This window comes from Prinia subflava (genome assembly GCF_021018805.1).
Source record: "Prinia subflava isolate CZ2003 ecotype Zambia chromosome W unlocalized genomic scaffold, Cam_Psub_1.2 scaffold_32_NEW, whole genome shotgun sequence".
NCBI classification, from domain to species: Eukaryota; Metazoa; Chordata; class Aves; order Passeriformes; family Cisticolidae; genus Prinia; species Prinia subflava.
Genome location: NW_026960609.1, coordinates 1,153,533 through 1,173,536, shown reverse-complemented (window position 1 = coordinate 1,173,536; position 20,004 = coordinate 1,153,533). Strand labels below are relative to the sequence as shown.

The 20,004-nt window shown below is 43.9% G+C and overlaps 1 protein-coding gene across 1 annotated transcript in view; it reads right to left on the bottom strand.

Moving 5' to 3' along the window:
• Positions 1-13,898: 13,898 nt before the first annotated feature.
• The window catches only part of LOC134565063 (protein phosphatase 3 catalytic subunit alpha-like), a 223,718-nt gene continuing 217,612 nt past the window's right edge, over positions 13,899-20,004 (bottom strand). The window contains exon 13 of the mRNA XM_063424439.1: positions 13,899-15,646. Within this exon, the coding sequence (XP_063280509.1) occupies positions 15,453-15,646 (194 nt within the window). The 3' untranslated portion in view covers positions 13,899-15,452. The remainder of the gene's footprint in view (positions 15,647-20,004) is intronic.

The window sequence follows — 20,004 nt, the reverse complement described above, 5'->3', positions numbered from 1 at the left end:
TTTCTTCTTTTTTTTTTTTTTTTTGACCGGGAAACTTGTTCATAACAGCAGCATAGGTGCTTTCACATTTGTTTTTAATGAAGGATACAACTGTGCAGTCCAACAGCACATGGATGCAAGGACAGCCTGGAAGTTTAAACATAATCTCTTGAGATATGCTTGCCATAAAAACAAACATCCCTGCCAGTGTGCAGCACATGCTGCTTCTCTGGGCATCCCCTAGGAGCCACCTGTCCCACCCTGCAACCAGCAACAACCCCAAAAATCTTCTTCTGCCCCTGCAGGGCTGGGGCAGATGCACCACCCTGGCCATGAAGATGTCCCCAAACAAGACTCCAACACTGACACATTTTATCTTGTCTCAGCAGTGCAAATCATGGAGACCAAATGTTGCCACCAGTCGAACCCTGAGCCAGCCAGACTGAAAAATTGCTGCCAGTAACTTGCAATCTCCCTGGAATACAATTGTGGGCATTGCAAAGACTGGGACCCATATTTGTGCATTATGGTGATGGGACTTTTAATTCATTTATTTATTTATTTCTCTCCACCTCTCTCCTCCATGTCCAAACAGCCCTGGGTTGCAATCAGCAGTGTGCTGCTTTCCCAAAAGTGCAGAGAAAAACCAGAAGGTGGTGGGTAGGGAAACACAAGTGGGATTAAATACCAACATAAATCATTCCGAGGGTGTAGGACCAGAAACAATTTTATTTTTCGCATTTCACTCACTATTTAAAAAGTACAACCACCTCCAACCTCCAAGACACCTCTTCGCCTCCACTGTGAAATGGAAACGAGGGTGATGTGTGATTCCTATCCTCCAGGCTCCCTCCCTGATTCCCACCAAATTCTTCTTTGCCCCCTTGGATGCTACCAGCTACAGCTCAGCCCCATGTGCCCCACACTTGGCCAAGTGCCTTGGACCAACCTGGAGACCAGACCCAGCACAGAAGCCACCGGTCCTGAACTGGGGCACCTGCTGAGGGTGGCTGTACCTCATGGCCTTTATATCATCTCATTAATTCCTGTTGCTGACCTCTTTTTATGTATATGTGTTTCTCATCTGCAAAACTGGTGTGCCTGGCCCCCCTTTCCTCCCTCTGCTTTTCTAGCAAGCAGCTGTCCATTGCAGGGCTGCCTCACAGTCTTCTTCCTTCCCTCTCTGCTTTTGCTTCTAGGTTTGTTATGTATCAGCTGCAATGGCTTCTGGAAGTTTTGCAGCATCATATTTCTCACTCTTTGCCCTTTTTCTCCCAATGCCTTGTATCTCAAGAATGAGCTATTTGTCTTTTTTCAGGAAATCTGTCTTAGAAAGGTTTTGGCTGCTCCAAGAAGCTGGGAAGCTCTAGGAGACAGCTCACGCAGGAGCTGTAACCTCTGATGTATTCCCTTCTCTTCCTTCATATGCCACGAGGCATAGGGGGATCCTCACCTTGCACCTCTTCCCTATATGCTCCAGCTCCAGCTCATCCCACGTGCATCTCCCACAGCTTGCAGAGATGAGTGTGTGGCTCCTGCTGGGCCGCCTTGCTGACTCCAAAACCTGAGTAGCGCTTTTTGTCAGTGGGGGCTGGACCCCCGTATCCCACCCCACACAGTGGGGATCCTTGCACTGAAATCTGTTGGGAGGGCAGCCCAGAAGCTGCTCAGGCTGTCGCAGGGAGCTGGGAGCACTGTGGACTCATGTCCTACTGCTCCAACAACCCCCAGCTCAGCGTGAGAGCTGTGCAGATGGGCAGACAGCACAGAAAAGCTCTCACCTCCTGCAAGCAAATGCCACCCCCGTGCCTGGGAGGGATGAGCACCATGGGGACCACCAGCAGGTGAACCTCCTGCCTCTCCTCAGTGGGACACTGCTGAGCAGAGCCAGATGGACACACGCACGGGCAGCCCTCCAGCTTCACTCACGTTGCTGCATTTCACACCACAGCTCTCGCAGAAAGCTGCAGGAAAAGGTCTGGCAAACATACTTTTCCTTAGTCTGGAATACTCCCATGCCTGAGTCCTACTAGATTTGTACAGTAAACCCAAGAGGGTGTCTGGGGCTGCTGCATGGAATTACAAGACTGATAATTGTATCAGGTGAAATCTTGCCCTCCCTCCCTGCAGCCCTGTACAGATAAGCATGGGAATAGCTATGTCACTTCAAGCAAGGAACCCTGCCATATCAAGGAGGGAAAAGGCTGCAAGTCCCCCCTTGCACTTGTAAGATAAATCTACTGCAGCCTCTTATCAGCCGCAGCACAGGGTCCCCGAGCCAGTCTGCATGATTGGGGGAGCACCTGGGGTGCTGCAGAAGATAAAAATCAGAAACCCATAATTAACACCACCACCAGAGCAGGGGCTTCGTTCACTCACCAGTGCAAACACTTTCCCCTGTGGTGAGCCACACCAGCAGGTTTCTGGTGCCGGCAGGGACCCTGCACACACCTCAGCTGTTACCACCCACCAGATTTTGGGCATCAGAGGCCCTATTTAGTAAGCTCTGCTGTCACCATGGCAACCAGTTTCACTTAAACGTAGGGATGGCTGCACAGGCCCAGATGCTACGAGCCTCGCATGGCAGGGGGTGATGGCACCGCCAGCTCCTTACCGGGGCCACGCCGCTGCTCACTGTGCAGCAGGGCAAGGTAGTGCCCACCAATAGCCTGGCCTATCTGAGTGTTTTTGCTAGATGTTCGAATTAACTGCCTGCCATGAAAAAAAGGAAAAAGAGGAAAGAATTACAGTTCTTTTTTTTTGCAGGAGGTGCAATTCAGTTCAGGGAAGGTTCCATAAGGACCCCTTTGAAGGATGTACCTTGCAAGCCTTTGTTGTTCTGAGCTACACTCTGAAACTGCAGCTCCAGAAGGCAGCTGTGGAAGACATCAGGCAGCCACCAACCACCCTGCACATCACTAGGGATGGTGGCAGCTTTTGGGGAGGATAAGGTCCTCACCAAAGGCCTGGAAGTCTGGGTGATCAGCAGGAATTATTAAGGTTGGAAAAGAGTTCTAAGATCATCAGGTCTAACCACTAACCCAGCCCCACCGTGTTCACCCCTAAACCACATCCCTAAGTGCCACATCCACATGGCTTTTGAACCCTTCCAGGGATGGTGATTTCCAAGGCACTGCATACCTCAGTTCTCAGCAGCCACTATGGATATATTCACTGTGATCCACTGATGGAGCAGCAGCCTGCCTGTCCATCCTGCTACAGACATCCCAAAGAATTTAGTACCCAAGCCAATCACAAAACCCCAGGGTTTTGTCCCAGTGATGTACAAATGCTCACACAAGCATAACAATTTAATTGTCAGTGCTCAGCAGAATGCATTTTTTGTTGCACCTCAGCTGTGTTGCAGAGATAAATGATGTGTTTAGTCTTTTGACAATTTTGCTAAAGCTTCATTCCCAACTGATCTCTTTCAAATGATGTATATTTCAGGGATTTTTATCCTTAATTAATCTTTGTTATAAAGAGAAAAATAGGAGTTTTGGAAAAAATGCATTTTCTGCCATTAAAATCATATTTTCTCTCAGTCCTCTCTTATTTCCTTCCATTCCCTGAGCCTTGGCCTTTCACTGCCCTTGCAAACAGGCAATCCCTGAGACCTGTCCAGTACGTGACACTGCAGGAGACTGGAAATATTTCAGAGCCAGGAAATAATGACAGTTATTCCATTAGATACAAAGATATTCCTCAAAAAGCTTCACTAAAAAAAGCATTACACTGTTCATAATATTACCCAAAATTCCCTTCCAGCTCTAAGTAGCCCAGATATCCCTTTGTCCTGCTGCTCTGCACTGTATCGCTCTCTTCTCCTCAGAACGCTCTGGCAAAGTTTGCTGAATTGCACAGAATATTTTTGCCATAACACACACATGTGCACTTGTCATCCTGATGTGAGTCCCAGTGACTGACCAGGCAGCCCCTGAGCTCCCACAGGCTCAGGTTTCCTGCAAACACGTGCAGTGTGCTCTGAGCAGGCGAGCTCCCAACCTGGCTGTTTGCTTTGGCTCCTCTGCAGCACATCCCCACCTTATGGGGTCATCTCTGGCCTCCTGCTTCACCTGAAGGATGTGCAGTTAAGGGCAGGCAAGGCTGCCAGGCCAGCAACAGTAGGAAACATAACAATAATGTCACCCACACATACACTTTTTAGCTCTAAAGTGCTGTTTGCTAGGCTGTGCTCTGATTCCTGAGAAATTCTGGCTTAGCAAGCTGCAGTTATCCCTCCCAGCCCCAGTCCCCTTGGACCTGGTGTTGTGGGGATGGGCTGCAGGTGTTCTTGGTGCTATTGCCACACAGGCTGAGAGGCCTTAAGCCATCACTGGGTCATCTCTGTGCTTCAACTTTCCCAAAGAGGGACTAGAAAGTCCCTTGGTCTATCTAGGAAAGGGCAGCAAAGAAACCCAGAGGAAGGGCCAGATTACACATGTGGACACAGCAAGGGGGGGAGAAAGGTAGACATGGCAATATTCCCACTTTTCTATCTTGTCTCTTGATAACTGTGTGATACTGAGACAATCTAAAGGCTGAAAAAAGATACTAGCTAACATACATACACACACACACACACACACACATCTATGTATGTAACTTCTTGGAGGCAGTCTGTGCTGATGCTACATTCACGGTACTGATGGAGCTGTGAGGAGCTAGGAGTAATTTTGATGCACTACAGACAAAGATGGACTTGGGTTAACTGTGCTAAAAACAATATTAAAAGCACAATCCACAGGAAGTGGAGAAAGTAAAGTATTTCCATAGATAGTTTTACTTTAATCTTCATACTCTTGGACTGGCACGGGAGCAAAGATGCCAAAGACCAGCCCAGAAAGGGATTCCAGGCAGTGCAGAGCAACTGCCCATGGATATCTTTATCTTTGTGGCTATCTGTATCTTAGTAGAATAATCACTGTAGATCATAGAATGACCTGGGTTGGAAGGGAACTCAGTAGTTCCAATTCCCCCTGCTATGGGGGGGAGGTTGGAATTAAGATTCCAGTAGGTCATAGCACATATTCTCAGTTATTATAGAAGACCACCCCAGAGGTGCTTGCTCACAAGGATGAACCCCTTGAGTTTCAGACAAGCCACATGATGGCTTTGGTGGTTTTAACAGAAAACATGTCATTTAGGAGCTGCCAGCTGAGTCACAGTGGGAACTGTGGCTGGGAAGCTGGGTGAATCAGGACCACAAGTACTGACATTGCATTCCCCATCGGGAAGCTGCAGACACACATCCCCAGGGAGCCCAGGCCAGGGCATACCTGCTTTTATACCCCTTTGGGTGTAAAGCTCTTGGTCCCCACAGAAGCAATTTGCTCTGTACTTGGTGGGCTGGATGGCATCTCCTGGTGCAGCCTCTGCCAGGAGCTGTTTCCCTGGCAGTGAGCTCTCCCTGAGCTCCCTGGCAGCAGCAGCAGCAGGGCTTTCTGGGGACGGGAATCCCTGCACGCCCCAAAGCCTGCGTGACTCATTGAGCTCTCAGAGATGGAAGGTTATTTCTGGATATAACTTTCTGGACTGACGGAAACACTGCGGAGTCAGCACCCAGCTGTGCTTTTAGGAGGTGTGTTGTTTGGAAAGTCTTGCAAATAAATTTCCATATGCAAGCACATGCATGAATCACTCCTTGCAAGAAAAAGCTGTAGGAGTGAAAGGGCCAAGACAGACTTTGCTGGGAGATAGTGAAGGCAAAACCATTTTTTTTTTCTCCACTGTAACTAAAGTAGCCACATAAAGGCAGAAAAGGCCAGAAGCTTCCTTTCTCCCCCTACCCAGAGCTGATCCCTCTGCTTGCTTTCCCCACCAGGTCCTCAGCAAAGATCAGTACTATCACCTACTAAAGCCACCTCTGCAGCAATGTCAGCACTTTTCACAATGTATCTATAAGCTTGTTAACTGTTGTAGTTTGGATTTAGGGGGGTCCCCGGGGAGGGTTCCCCAGGAGCCCCCCAGGCCTTAGGTTCATTGGTATTCACATGCAGGCAGGCAAGGAGACTCTAGACAGCTGGTGAGGTGCTGATGAGGTGAGGATTTATTTGGAGTTCGACCCCGGGAAGGCAACATGGTTACTAAGGGAGAGGGGGAAGGGGAGAGGGAAGGGGAGAGGAGCAGAGCCTCCGGAGGCCTCCAGGGCAAAGAGAGCAAGCCCGCTTCCCCCTGCACTCTTAACAGGGAGATTCAAAGTGGGCGCGGACAGATCTTCAGGCCAATGGGGTTACAGACACACGATACTGCAGGGGAGGTTACAGACGGGATAAACCATACACTTCGAGGGGTGAGCCAGAGCATACCATTTCAATAAAATGCAATTCCACAGTTAACAATATTATTTCCCCATCTGCTAAGAGAAAAATTATCTTCTTCTCTTGTCCAGTCACCCTTTCCCCACATATATCAGTGTTTTCCTAACATCCCCTATTCCCAAGGAACACTCCTGACTGTTAATAGGAACAAAAAACTTGAGCCCAGCACACAGGCAGTGGCAGTGCCCCAGGGGATCTGGGAAAAGGAACCAGGGGCAAAACAGTGGCTGTGATAAAGAAAAAGAACAAGGGACAGAAAAGAAAAAGGGACAAGAGGGGAAGAAAATAAGGAACAGGAAGAGAAACGTGGAAGAACCTCCTTCCAGCAGCAATCCCTCCTAAGAATCCTGATGCTGTTCAGTAATCCTAATCTCCCAAGGAAAGTTGAAAGTGGACGGAGAGGCAGATGCAAAAAAAGGGAAGCATGAAACAACTTAAAATGCCACAAGCATTTCTTGCTTTGCTAAATTTCTATCTGCTACATCTGAGGAACCTTTTCAGTATCTGTAACCTCCTCTCCAACACTGACAAGTTGTGACCTTCCCTTCCATCTGGCTCCTTTCTGCTTCAGCTTTCATGTACGTGTTCCTAACGTTCATAATTTGTGTTTGTTTGCCACACAGTGCTGCAGCAAACAGCCCCTTGCACACATTGTGGTCAGTAGTGCCTTCAAGATTTAAATCCTTGCATATGATTACGCTCAGACCAATCACCCTGTGGTTGCTTCTGATTTATATAAATTTCTGAACTTACATATTCTCGAAGTATATTTTCAAAACATACCGCCCATTCAGAGCGCTGTTAAAGAGCATTTCCATTTGATGAACAAGCAAATGTGGTATTTTCTATTGTGACTAGGAAAGAAACTTGCAATTTCCTGGAATAAGTGCTTTCAACTCTTAAAATTGCTTCTGTCTCGACTCCTGTAGTCCTTTTTTCCATACCCTAAATCTCATTCTTGGGTTTTCTTCCACGGTCCTTTAGCCAATACTGTAGACCTCTCCCTTATCCTAATTGCATAATTTCCCACTTATTTAACCTTGTTTTTTTCTATTCAAGTATCTGGAAAAGTTTTCTGCTGCTTTTCAACCACAACCAGCAAAGATAACCGGCACTCATGCTCGTTTTCATTGTATTCCTAGACTTTACTGGCCATGTTCAACTTACTTGGCTAACAGGTCATTTTTCCATTCCTTGTTAGCTTTTTATTTTTCTCTGAGATGGTTAGTTGCAAGCCCTACCTTACAAGGCTAGTTGAGATTTAAGGTCCTCATAAGTCCTGCCCTCTTATCCTGCAGAGAGCTCAGGCTTTAGCCAGTCATCCCAGCTGACTTCATGACTACTCCTTTGTACAAGTCCAAACTCCTTAGTGTTAGGCATCCTTGCACTAAGGCTGAACCGATTCAACTCTTCAGCATGTAAGAAATGTATCACTCTATCCCACAATCCATGCTTCTTCCTCTGCCAGGCCTCTGAATCCCAGCTCGTTCCTTATCACAGGTCTGCCCTCCAAAATTTTACTTCCCATGCCATTGCCTGCTTTCCTTTTCTACATAACTGCCTTCAGGTCAGCACTTGAACTCCACTATAATTATTAAGTGCACATCTAGTCTAAGGTGAATTTTATCAGCCTAGTTTCTGTCATGGGCTACCCAAAGCCCTGGGAGCTTGGCACAGCTTCCTTATCTTGTCATCTCAGACTTGCAGTGTAGCACTGCTACCACCGTCTCTTCTGGCTACCTTGAAAAAGGAATGAAATAAATGACACAATCTCTCCTCCCAGTTCCACTACTCATTCCTTTCCTTTCTCTGGCACTCTGGTCCATAGCTCTGGTCCTGGGCCTTCTCAAGTCCATCAGCTCTGCAGCTTTATTTAAGCTCAGCCAGACTGTCAGACCCATATTCCCTTCAGAGTCTCTTTCTTCTTAGAAAAATGCAATCTGAGTATAAAGCTTATTAAATATGTACTGAAAACAATAAACCACCAAGTGACAGATAAACAAACTACCTCCTCCTCAGGCAACCTTGTCAGAAGGTTACTTCTCCCTCCCCAGGGAGGCACAAGATCTCTCGTTTATGTGATGTCCAGATAATGTGCAGATCTGCAATACGATAATGACTTTATACACATCACATGCTTCAGGGCTTCAGCCACTTGCTTGCTGAATGCAGGAAGGGACTGTTTCCCTCTGTACAAATTTGGTGCAAGTTTTTCATGACTACTTCACCTTCTGAAGGATCAGCAGTAGGTAGAACACAGCAGTGGACAAAGAGTGAAGAGGGTCTTCCCTCTTGCAATTGATACATACCTGGATAATCTGGCAATCAAATTTATTACCAAACCTGGCAAAAAACTATTATTCCAGTCTTTCAGTGTACTCTCAGTCTGGAAAGGCATTCATTTTCTCTTACCTTCTTGGATCTGTACCTTAGTACATCTCAGCTCTGCAGTTGCAATGTCCCTCTGCTTCTTCCAATTTCTGCTGTATGGCTCCCATCTCTTCAACTTACAATGCCAGAAACGTCTTCACTTGTCTTAAGTTACTGGCATATGTTGTAGAAATTTAATGGCACATATGGATAACCAGGTCAAGTTTTCCCCCACCTGTCATGGGTTGGCGCTGGACAAATGCCAGTGCACCCATGAGTGTTTGTTTTTCCTAATAAACCACTGTGAGATGTGGTCAAGAACAGAGCAAGGCAGGCCTAAAACTTGAAATAGAAAAAAAACTTTATTAAACTACATAACAACAGACAATAGAAAAGAAAAGAAAACCCAAACACCCAGAAACAGAAATGAAAACCTCCCAGAACATTTCTTCTCCTCCCCCCAATTTCCATCCCTTACATGCTCAACGGTTAACACTTGCACATTACCCTCATCTTACTTGCTTAAACCTTCCACAACCCTGGGTTCCCCATCAGTCATCATCCCTTAAAAAAACAATCTTCAATCCATCCAGGGAGAGAGGAGTCTCTCTTGCACCTCAGACCTCCCACAGGAAACACAGGTCCATCCTCCCATGTTCCCATGTCACCCATGGCACCACCTGGAGAAGTCTGCCAGGGTGACACCCTCCTTTCCATGTCCAGTGCTCTCACCACCGTCCGTGGACCAAAACCGCATAAAGGGCTCTTTTAAGGATGTTTGGACAAGTACCAAAAACCAGCCATCTTCTCATATTGGGACAAGCAGTCCCCCCCCCATTTACCCCTGGGGCCAAGGGTTCCAAGAACAGGCCACAAAGTCTTTGGTTTTGAGCCAAAATGCATCCACCCAAATACAGTCTTATTTATGTTCGGGAGAGTTCAGGGTCCCTCTATGGCTAACATTACGCAAGAAAAGTCCAGCTCAACAGCCACTCCTCTTCATCTCTAGCCGATCTGGGGGTCTTTTCCATTGTCCTTTATCATCTTGGTCCCAGGCTGTCCCTCTCTCTTCTGAAACCACCAGGCACGAGAATCAACGTCTGGGAAAAGTTTTCCTCTGCCTCAGAAAGAGTTAAAAGCTTTTGTCTCCCAGCAAGGCCACAGGCTCAGGCACTCGCAGGCTCTGGCAACTCCCACACGCAGCTCGCAGCTTGGCATCTTCTCCCTGGGGGGAGGGGGGAGACGAGACGAGGGGGGGGGGATGGGACAGGACAGGGGGACGGAAGGCACCTCCAAAGTTCTCCACCCCTCCATCCTGGATGGGGCTGGCTCAGGTCCAGTCCCGTTCTCTCTCTTCCCCCCCCCGGGGCCCGGGCCTACCTTAGCCTGACCACCTGGCCCTCCTCCCCCACCCAGCCTGGTCAGCTGGGCAGGGGAAGGGGGAAAAGATGCTCCTCTCCTGAAAGGGGAGCCAGAAAGAGGAAGTCTGTCTGGGAGTCCTTGCTTTTAACCTCTTGTGTCCTCTGAGGCGTGTCCAACCCCTCAGTGGCCACCGAAGGTGCCAACATTCAGACTTGACCACTGATTGGTTTGACCTCAGCTTCCTGAAAAACTCACTTCCCCTCAAACCAGGACACCACCTCACTCACCACTGGTGAGACACACCTGGAGAGCTGTATCCAAGTCTGGGCTCCCCAGCACGAGACAGACATGGAATTAATGGAGTGAGTTCAACAAAGGACCACAAAGGTAATTAATGGACTGGAAGACCTGAAGAGATAGAGAGAGCTGGGACTGTTCAGCCTGGAGAAAAGGTGTATAAGTACTCAATAGAGGGCATAAAAGGAAAGAGCCAAGCTCTTCTTGGTGAGGCCTGGCAACAGGACAAAAGCCATTGGACACAAACTGAAATACAGCAAATTTTTAAATGTAAGAAAAAGTCTCTTCTACTCTAAGAGCTCTCAAGCACTGGCACAGCTTGCTCGGAGAGGTTGCAGTCTTCATCCTTGCAGATACTCAAGAGCTGACTTGAGACAGGCCCCAATCAACCTGCTCCAGCTGATCCTATGTGAGTCATGGGGGAGGTTGGAGGAGCTGATCTCAGCAGTGCCTGCAGGCCTCAGTGACTCTCAGTGCTGTAACGTAACAGCAGTTATGTTTTATGCCAGTCTCCTCTGGCATAGGACACTGGGAAATCAGCTCAGGTCACAGTGTTCAACTGCTCATTTAAAGCAAAAGAGATTATAAAATAGCCAAATGTTGAGTGCAATGGGCTTGCTCAATCACAGCATGGTCATCGGCATCAACTGCCTCAGGAATGCAAAAGCTAAAATATGAAACAACCACCTCTTGCTCAAGTCTTGCTGCTGTAAGAATTGCCTAACTGGGTGTCCAGACCCAAACTTCCAGCCAAGAACCATGCCAGGCTTTGCCCAAAAGGGAAGGGAGGCCGTGGGGAATCCCAGAGCAACCAGTGATGGCCACAAGTGGGGCTTCACAAAGGAGCAGACATTGTCATGTCTGTCACCATGCCTGCAAGCTTCCCACTGGCGGCTAAATCAGTCCTTTAGCACATTCTTTGCCAAGTTACCTAAAACAAGCTTCTGACAGGGATGACAGAGCCAAGGCAGCCCTTGCCTTTGCAATCATTGGCAGAATACTGCAGAATACTGCCCAGAGCACACAGCTATGTCAGCCTGATAAAATCTGGTGTCACATGTAAAACTGAAACTGCTCTCAAGTTATTTAAAAATATATTAGAAAGAAAATCAGGGCCTCACAAAACTTTTATTTTATAAAGTTTAGCAGGCCTGATACCGCAAAGTCAGCTCAGCAAGACAAAATCCAAACCCCTATCTCTAGCTCCATCAGCTCATCGTTTTTTATTGCCATTAAAGTGCTTACAAGTATGAACATTTACATATGAAAATGCGAATGTAGATATATTTTTTCCTAAATCATTGAAGACAAGAAAGCTCATCCTTTTGCATGCCCAAAATGGCCACTTGTAAGGGGATTAAACATCATTCCAAAAGCAACCAAGAAAGCAAACTGAAAACTATTTTTCAAATGGTTGTTTTGGTGCTTGTGGTTTTTTAACATTTGGAATAGTTGATTCTCACATCCCCCTCTTAGTCAAAGAAGTGGGAAGACTCATCAATCTGACTAATCTGAGGAACAGTATCTTGAAAAAAGAAGGGAAACTGATTTCTAAGGACTAAAATTGTAAATTCAGCTTGTGGCCAGAAAATGTCCCCAAATTTTCATTATTTCACACTGAATGCCACTTCACCAAAAACTAAAGCTAGGAAGGAGAGAGATCAGGACTCCTCTAGAGGCTTCAGAAAAGGAAAATCCTGAAGGAATTCCTACCTGTGCCCAACAGTTGGCAACACTGGCACAAGCTTAAGCAGGGTTAAATATACTGCAGTTTTGGAGGAAAACACAGACAAAATTTGAATGTTGTCTTCTGCAGAAAATATACATTAAGAGCTAATGCACGTCATGCTTAATAGCTATTGAAAAGCAAAATTATGATAGTGAATAAAATATAAGACATATATCAAACACTATCTCACACAGCAAGATTCAAGTGATTAAAAAATATAGTAAATGTCTCAAGTAGGCACCAATGATGGTTTTGGCATTAAGGTGGGGTATTTGGTAAGAGGGAAGAAATCTGTACTGGGAGACACAGTCGAGAGCATGACACAGCACTGATGAGGCCACAGAGTCCAAAACTCAGCCTTCAGTGACAGCAGGGTTTTCCTTCAAATTCATCCACAGTTTCTTCTGCATCAGGAAAAAAGAAGGAAAGCTGGAAGAGATTGAATGCCCTGAAACAAGACAAGCTTTGGAAATTGTTTTTGGTCCTTCCAGGAACATTTGAGTATAGTTTAGACTATCCCTTGGAGCCATCCAGAAACTGCCCCAAAGTAGGACAGCACAGCTTGCTTCAGGAAGGAGCAGGGCTATTCTACCTGGATACACAGGACACTGCTATTTTGCATGCTCCAGACACTTTTCATTCTTCCAAGATGTAAAATGTTCCAAAATCTCCTTTGTGACTGGACACTTTGTACATTCCCTGGTGGATCACTCATCTTGGGCTGACTTGCCTATCTAATAAACTCTTCATCAATTACAACAGACATTTCCAGCCCCACCTCTGATTTGTAGCATGGATCTTTTAGGTTAAATCTGCCAATTGAGAGGCCTACGCACAGTCACTGCTGAGCAGAAACCCCCCTTTCTCACTGTCAGACTGGCTGGTGGAACTGCCAGGGCCCAAGCAAAATGCAAGCAGACAGCAGATGCTGCTGTGCTGCCCTGCAGTGCTGCTGTGTGCAGCACAGGGCGTCTCCCCAGAAGGACTTACCTCAGGTAACCTGCAGCGTGCAGTGAGCACTCACACAGGGCTCAGCGGGCAAACAAAGAGGTCACGCAAACTGTCCCCATTCCCTTCTGCACACACCGTGCCTGTGAACCACAGGGACAAACAGCTCCACCCGGCAGATGAACACACAGACTCTGTGTCTGTGCTGTACCTCTACACAATCTGAAATGAAAAATTACATCTGAAATAGTCCCAGATATTATGAAACCTCTTTATTTTTGCCACCTGTCATATTTTGTCAAAATTAGCAAGAGCTAAAGTGGGAAAAACATGTAAGAAAGCAGGCACTGAGCCTATATTTAATAATGGTACCTGAAAAGAGGACTAAGGCAATACCCACATCATTGCACCATTTGGCATCATCTATCAGTTCTTTGCAGGATGATGGACCTGGGAAGGATGCTGAGCACAGTTAGGGAGAAAGTGAGAAGGCAGAGCTTTGACAGTTCTTCTCTGACTGAAAGAGAGAGCATTTGAAATAAAATAGTAATCACTGTAAATGATATTCATTGACCTTTTCAAACACTCCAGATAAGGGGAAAGCACACAGAGGGCCTGTTTTCTTGTGCACTCTACTTGTGTGGTATATCCTACTCAGTTTAGTGAAAACCTAACCAGACCTTGGGGGAAGTCTGCATATATTCTGTAACCTAGAACAGCTGGGGAATACACAGGTTTGTTTTTTAGTAAAGAACTAACCTTGAATTGTGAAACAAGTCACTCATCTCTTACACCAGTGGTCTTCTCCTGTCCAAAGCAAGAGACCAAAAAACACACACACACGTGGTGCCTGCACGCTTCTGCCACTGAGACAGCAAGAAAGGGATGAATGCTTAAGTTCATGCACATTTTTATTGAGTAGTAATATAAAATGCTTCTTTCATTGTTACAAGTGCATGCTTTGATTGCCAACATTTCAAAGTCAAATTACAAAGGCAAGGCTGTAGGCTGTAGTGAATTACTTGGGCACTTATACAATTGTTAAAAAATATCAATGGACTGTTTGTTTTGTTTCCTTTTCTTTTTTAGAATGAACCAGTTGAAACCCGTAACTGATATACAAAGGGAAAAAAAGTGAAAAAATTACAGATTTTGTGGCACGTGACAAAACAGAACAAAATGACTAAACCATTATGACATTAACAGTTATCATGCATTTAGAATTTCACATGTAACTACAAACTTATTTAAATTTCACAAGGTTTTCTAAACATGCTATCCATCTATATGTGCACTGACAAGCTTATGTTAAAAACTTTAGGAATACTCTCCCCCTAAGATTTTTCAAAGCTTTTTTTTGATTACAAAATTTCAAAGGCATTAAGCATTTTCTTTTTAGAGAATATAAAGTATGCCAGTATACATACATTTCCAGTATAAGTCAGACCACTAAGCGCATTACAGTCCCATACAGGCCTATACAGCCATTTTTTCTTAAAAAACATGCATAGGCAGATTTTTACAGAATATAGATGCTTTTCACTGCACTTAATATGGTGTCTTGTTCACTATACTTAAAAATGCACCATTCATAAATATTTAAATTCAGCAAGCCACAACCAAGACTTGTTTTACCAAAAAAAAAACCAGAAAACCTCCCAAACCAAACTCTCCTAAATATAAACAGCAAAAAAACATACATGTTATTATTCCAGTTGTTTTTTTAACAAAAAAAAAGATAATTGCTGCCACATTAGTAAGGTGTTATATTTAAAGAAGGGCATTGAAGCACACTAAAGAAACCTGAGGTAAGCATAATCTGTACAAAATTAAACTGTCGCTCTCACTCGCTCTCACTCTCTCTCTCGTGGGTTTTTTTTTTTTTGGCATTTTAAACAAATTTCCAACTTTTTTTTTTTCTTTTTTCTCTATATTTTTAAAGAGTGCCTAATTTATTTCATAGCCATTGTCTGACAAGAGTAGCAAAACATTATCAATAAATAGTCCTTATTTAGTTTGTACATTTTGTTAAAAACGTTTTGATGTTGTAGATGCTGAGTGCTGCAACTGTAAACGTACAATAGTTAGTAAGAAATTAAACAAAGTTTTCACGTCCGGTAACATAATAAAAGGCCTTGCAGTAACATAGCTAGATGTTCCCAATGTAGTAGGAAAACATGTTCACTCCCCTAACTTTGCAATATATACCACCATGAGTTTTTATTTTTCTACAAGCATTTAAAGGCATATCCAAAGGAGGTGTCTCTCCCCCACCCGCCCTCCCACCAAATTAAAGTTGACGATCTCTTTGTTGATGATTTTTGTAAACTGAATCCAATACCTGGCCCCCAGAGCAAGTAAGCTATTATCAGAGGCAAGAACATCCCACTGCTGACGTGTAGCAACCCCATTGTGCCCTGCAGCTCAACCCCCCTCCCAGACAGTGGTCACTGGATATTGCTGCTATTACTGCCATTGCTGTCCATGCCATTAGTCTCTGTGGAGATTGCCTTGTTGATGGAGTTCAGGTTGGCATCAGATGGCACGTCTCTGCGTGGAGGCATTCGCTCATTAATTCGATCTAAGCCTTTGGCCTCTTCAAAACTAGTGATCTTATGCTGGGGTGAAAATCCTTTGATAGCTAAATAAAGGATTATTGAAAAATAAAATTAGCAAGATAAAACTCAGCAGCTTTCCCCCATCTTAGCAACAAGTGCGAGAGTCCTTCTTTGGGAAGGTGGCAATGAGAAGATCTGACACCACCATCAACTCCTTACCACACTCAGAAAGAGCTGAAGGCTCACCACCACCATCCCTCCCAACACAACCATTTTTTCAACATGATCAACTTCCAGTATTTTGTTGTCCACTGGGGTTCAGCTTAGAACACCAAGACACTGACATGAAACTACAGTTTGCACTTTGGAACCAAGCTGAGGGCACAGCCATGAGCTGGTGAGTTGGCATTTGCTGTCATCACTTCCAGCCTTAAGGACACCGTGCCTTGCCCTAACACCCTTCATCAGGCAAAATCCCCACCTGAGCTTCAAAGATCATGCAAAAAGTGCTGGCTACTTCCAGATGGTGATGACATGGTGAGGCCACTTTGTGGGATATAGATTAAAGCTAGGGAAGATCTGGGGTGACCCTACAACAAGTTGCCTTCTGTTCTCAACACAGGTGAGCTGCTTGTTGATTGCTTGGGGCAATTATCCTCCCTGATACAACCCTGGACTTCTAGAAAGCAGCTTGAGTCAAACGGCAGGAACACTGTGCAACATGGCTCAGGGACATTGCCATTTTGGGACAGCTATACAGTTTAGCTTAGGAAACACAGTGACAAAGGACCAAAGTTCCAACTGATCCTGAGGAGTTTTGATCTGCCTTTTAGCAGTAACATTAGTGAGGCCACACCAACCTCAGAAGGAAGCCACTGGCTGAGGAATGTATTCACAGACTGATTTTTATTTCATTTTATTCTCTCTCTAACTGAAGTGTTGAAAATCTTTAGATTTAAAGCAAAAGAGAAAAAAAGCACTGTAGGCAAACATCAGGTCACAGCCCTGTAGATAATTTGTCACAGCCTTCTGTGTGTTTTTTCTCTTATCTGTATTAAATCAAATGCATTGCACTTCCAGAAATGGAATTTCTGCTAGGCCTCTATCATAACACACCATAGAGCAGAAATGGTGCGTTAGTACCAGGAAACTGCAAACTCTCTGGGGAGAAAACGGTGGGGGGAGTTTCAGAGATTGAATTCAGTATTCCTTCTCCCCTTTTCTCTTCTCCTTACCCCCAAGTACTCTCCTTCCAATATGCAGTCCTGATTCTGGACAAGCTGGTAACTTCTGTTAAAAAAAAAAAGCTAACACACCCCAAACTGCAGAACATCCCTGGTACCAAGCTACCACTCCTTGTATTTAGTGGGGAGCAAGAAAAGGCATTTTCATACTGGTTGTGCCAACCTTTCCTGAGAAAACTGATAGATCATGTTTGCTTCAGGATTTAGTTCTTCAGTGAGTTTCACAAATGTTTCATTGGAACTTTGTGAATTGCATGATTTTTAACATGTATTAAATTTCAACTCAGAAAAACAACTACATAATGGTGATTAGTCAAGTGAGCAGGGACGGAGAAGTGAAAACAGAACAGGTCATACAGTGAGTTTTCTTAAGGTTTGCCTTTCGTGTTGGCTTTTTTTTTTTTACCTTCTACCACAAAATGAAGATATCTAACAAGCACCCATGCCAATCCCTTAAAGCAATAGTTGAATGGATGGCTGCATTGAAGCTGAAGCAGTTGCCATGTCCTGGAGCTTGCCAGCAGCACAGCTCAGTTGGTGTTATGGGGCCCTGAAGGACAACTGGTAAAGGGTGAAACTTCTCAATCAGAAGCTTCACCTGTGTAGAGCAGTAGTTGTGACTATGGTGATGGTGTCTAACTAGCAAGGATGGCAAATCAAGAATTAACTTGAGGGGTGCATATTGCTGGCACGGGGGCATGTGAAGGAATTGTATTTCCAGGAGACACATCATTGTCTGTAACACTAAGGAAGGTGCTCTGCTGTAGTTGCTGGTCAGACAACAAATATTAGCAGGTTACATTGAGAGTCTACTAAAACACAACACATAGTCACAGAAAATCACAGAAAACAGCCAAACTGTCAACAAGAATGCACACTGAAGATTAGAGATTGCCGATAGGAATAGATAATTCCAACATAAATAGCAGCTTACTCACTGCTATTTAGAAAGCAGTTGTATTTTCTCTTACTTGTTTGTTCTGTAATTTTATTCACTGCTTTACAAAATTCAAAAACAAATTCAACTGGCCAAAAGGGCACATCTTACCAAAGGACAACAATAACCAGATTTTTTTTTAATAACAAAAAAAAAATACCCACAGAAAATTTGAGGGGCAAGAACAAAATACAACTGAAGAATTTTGTTTTAAAGGGGAATTCTGAAAATTCTTCTTCCAAAACTTTATAATACTGAACAAATATTGTACATCTGCATTGCAATACATGGGTACTTAGATTTTAACTGAAGTGTTAAAAATTGTTAAGGGTTAAATTAGAGGTCTGTCAACAAAACACCAGTTTTCAATACTGAATGTTCAGAAATCTTCTAAGGCAGCCAGTCACTTTACATGCAGCTAAAATGGTGCCTGCGTTAATGGTTGCTCTAATGTAAATATCCAGTGTGTAAACTGCCACTACCAAAAGAAGCAGATATCTTGCAGACAAATGTCTCATGTTGCTTTACTTTTAAAGGGAAACAGAAACATGCTGTACTATAACAAAAGACCAATATTTTTTTTTATTAGTGACCTAAAAGAAAGGAAACAAACTGAAGCATAAATAAAGAAAAAGGGGAAAAGAAACAATAACAAAAGGAGAGAATATATAAAGATCTAAGTGTTTTCCTTGACCAGAAATTGCTGAGGATAGTTTGAGCCAGCCTCCAGCACACAGCTTTTGAGCTATGTGTCACAAAACATTTACGAGCTGCTGCCAAGTTATGTCCCATGAAATCCAAGTTCCCTGATCTCCTCCTGTGGCATTACTCAGTGCTTAGTTCAACATACAGTGATTCCAATGTGTTTGTAACTTACAGAAAGAGAAAAACCTCAACAGCAGCAACAGAAAGAAAAACCAAAAAACACTTTCCCCTTTAAAGCAATTACATTTTGGTTAATACCGAGCCAAAATTGTTAGCCCAACACCCACACAATCTGTACAAGCTACAGCAAAATTAATACACCCAGCAGAGCCCTTATCTGTTGTGGCACCAACAGAAAGGGGACTGGCCAATTTACCTTCATCAGCCTCAATAGCCTCAACAGTAGCTGAAGAGAAGAAAGGGGTAGCAAAACGAATGAGAAAAAATGAGCAGAGGATTTCAACTCTAAGAACAAGTCAGTGAATAGCAAAGGAACTAAAACACTAATGTTACTGTAAGTGCTGGATTTTGGCAAAACAGACACACAAAGAAATGTTTAAACAAAAACAATAATTTGCAGATTGAATTAAAATAGAGTTTGTTTTAAAGGAGAAGACTCACAAAATAAAAGTTTTTAAAGACACATTTAACAAGTTTTCTTTTGACTCAAAAGAACTACAAAATGTGAATGTCTTCCAGATTGCACATCTGACCTGAAAAGGTCATTATATAATTGTCCCAGCTCTCAGTAAGTGCAGTTTGATTTGCCCTGTCAAAAGAGAACAAAAAATGGCATAAAGCCATTGCACGAAATTCATACAACTTACAACATCAGCCTAAAAAGTACTGATGCCAGTACAAGGCAAAGAAATGCTATATACAACTTGACAGAATTATTTTTTTCTCTCTCCTGACTAAAAGAAACGTCCCCACAGCATGGGATGCTCAGAAAGCTTTGCCTTTGCTTGCAACCTTGCCCAGTCTGCTCCATCTGTAAACTATTTTTGTCAACCCAGTCTCTGAAAAACAACATTTTGCTCATATTTTATTTAAATCAATGGATGTAGATGTAATATTGACTGTTGGACCTCCAAAGCTGCAAAGCCTGGTTAGAGCGAGTAGAGCTTGTAACCGGGAGATTGCTGCAATATTATGAATACCTTGTTGCCACTGTTGTGAAACCATTAATTGTTCTTAAACACATACTTTCATTTGAATTTTACCCATCAGCTTTGGTATGCATTTTTTTTTACAGTCAGAGATTTAGAAGCTGATGCAAATCATTAAACATAATCCAATACAGCAAATATTTTAAAAGAAATTTTGATTTTCAAGAATTTCTCTGGTTTAGAGAATAGCTCAAGAAGTCAAATTTTTAGGAAGTCCTCTCTTCTTTTTTGTCTTGTTTTCTCCCACATAAAACCCAAGCTTTTTTTTTTTCCCATTTAGAATGTTAAATATGGATTAAGATATATTCTAAAATATCTATACTATTATCTTGCTGCATGGGGAAATGAGAGGATTTAACCCTCATGCACCAAGGTAAGCCTATGCA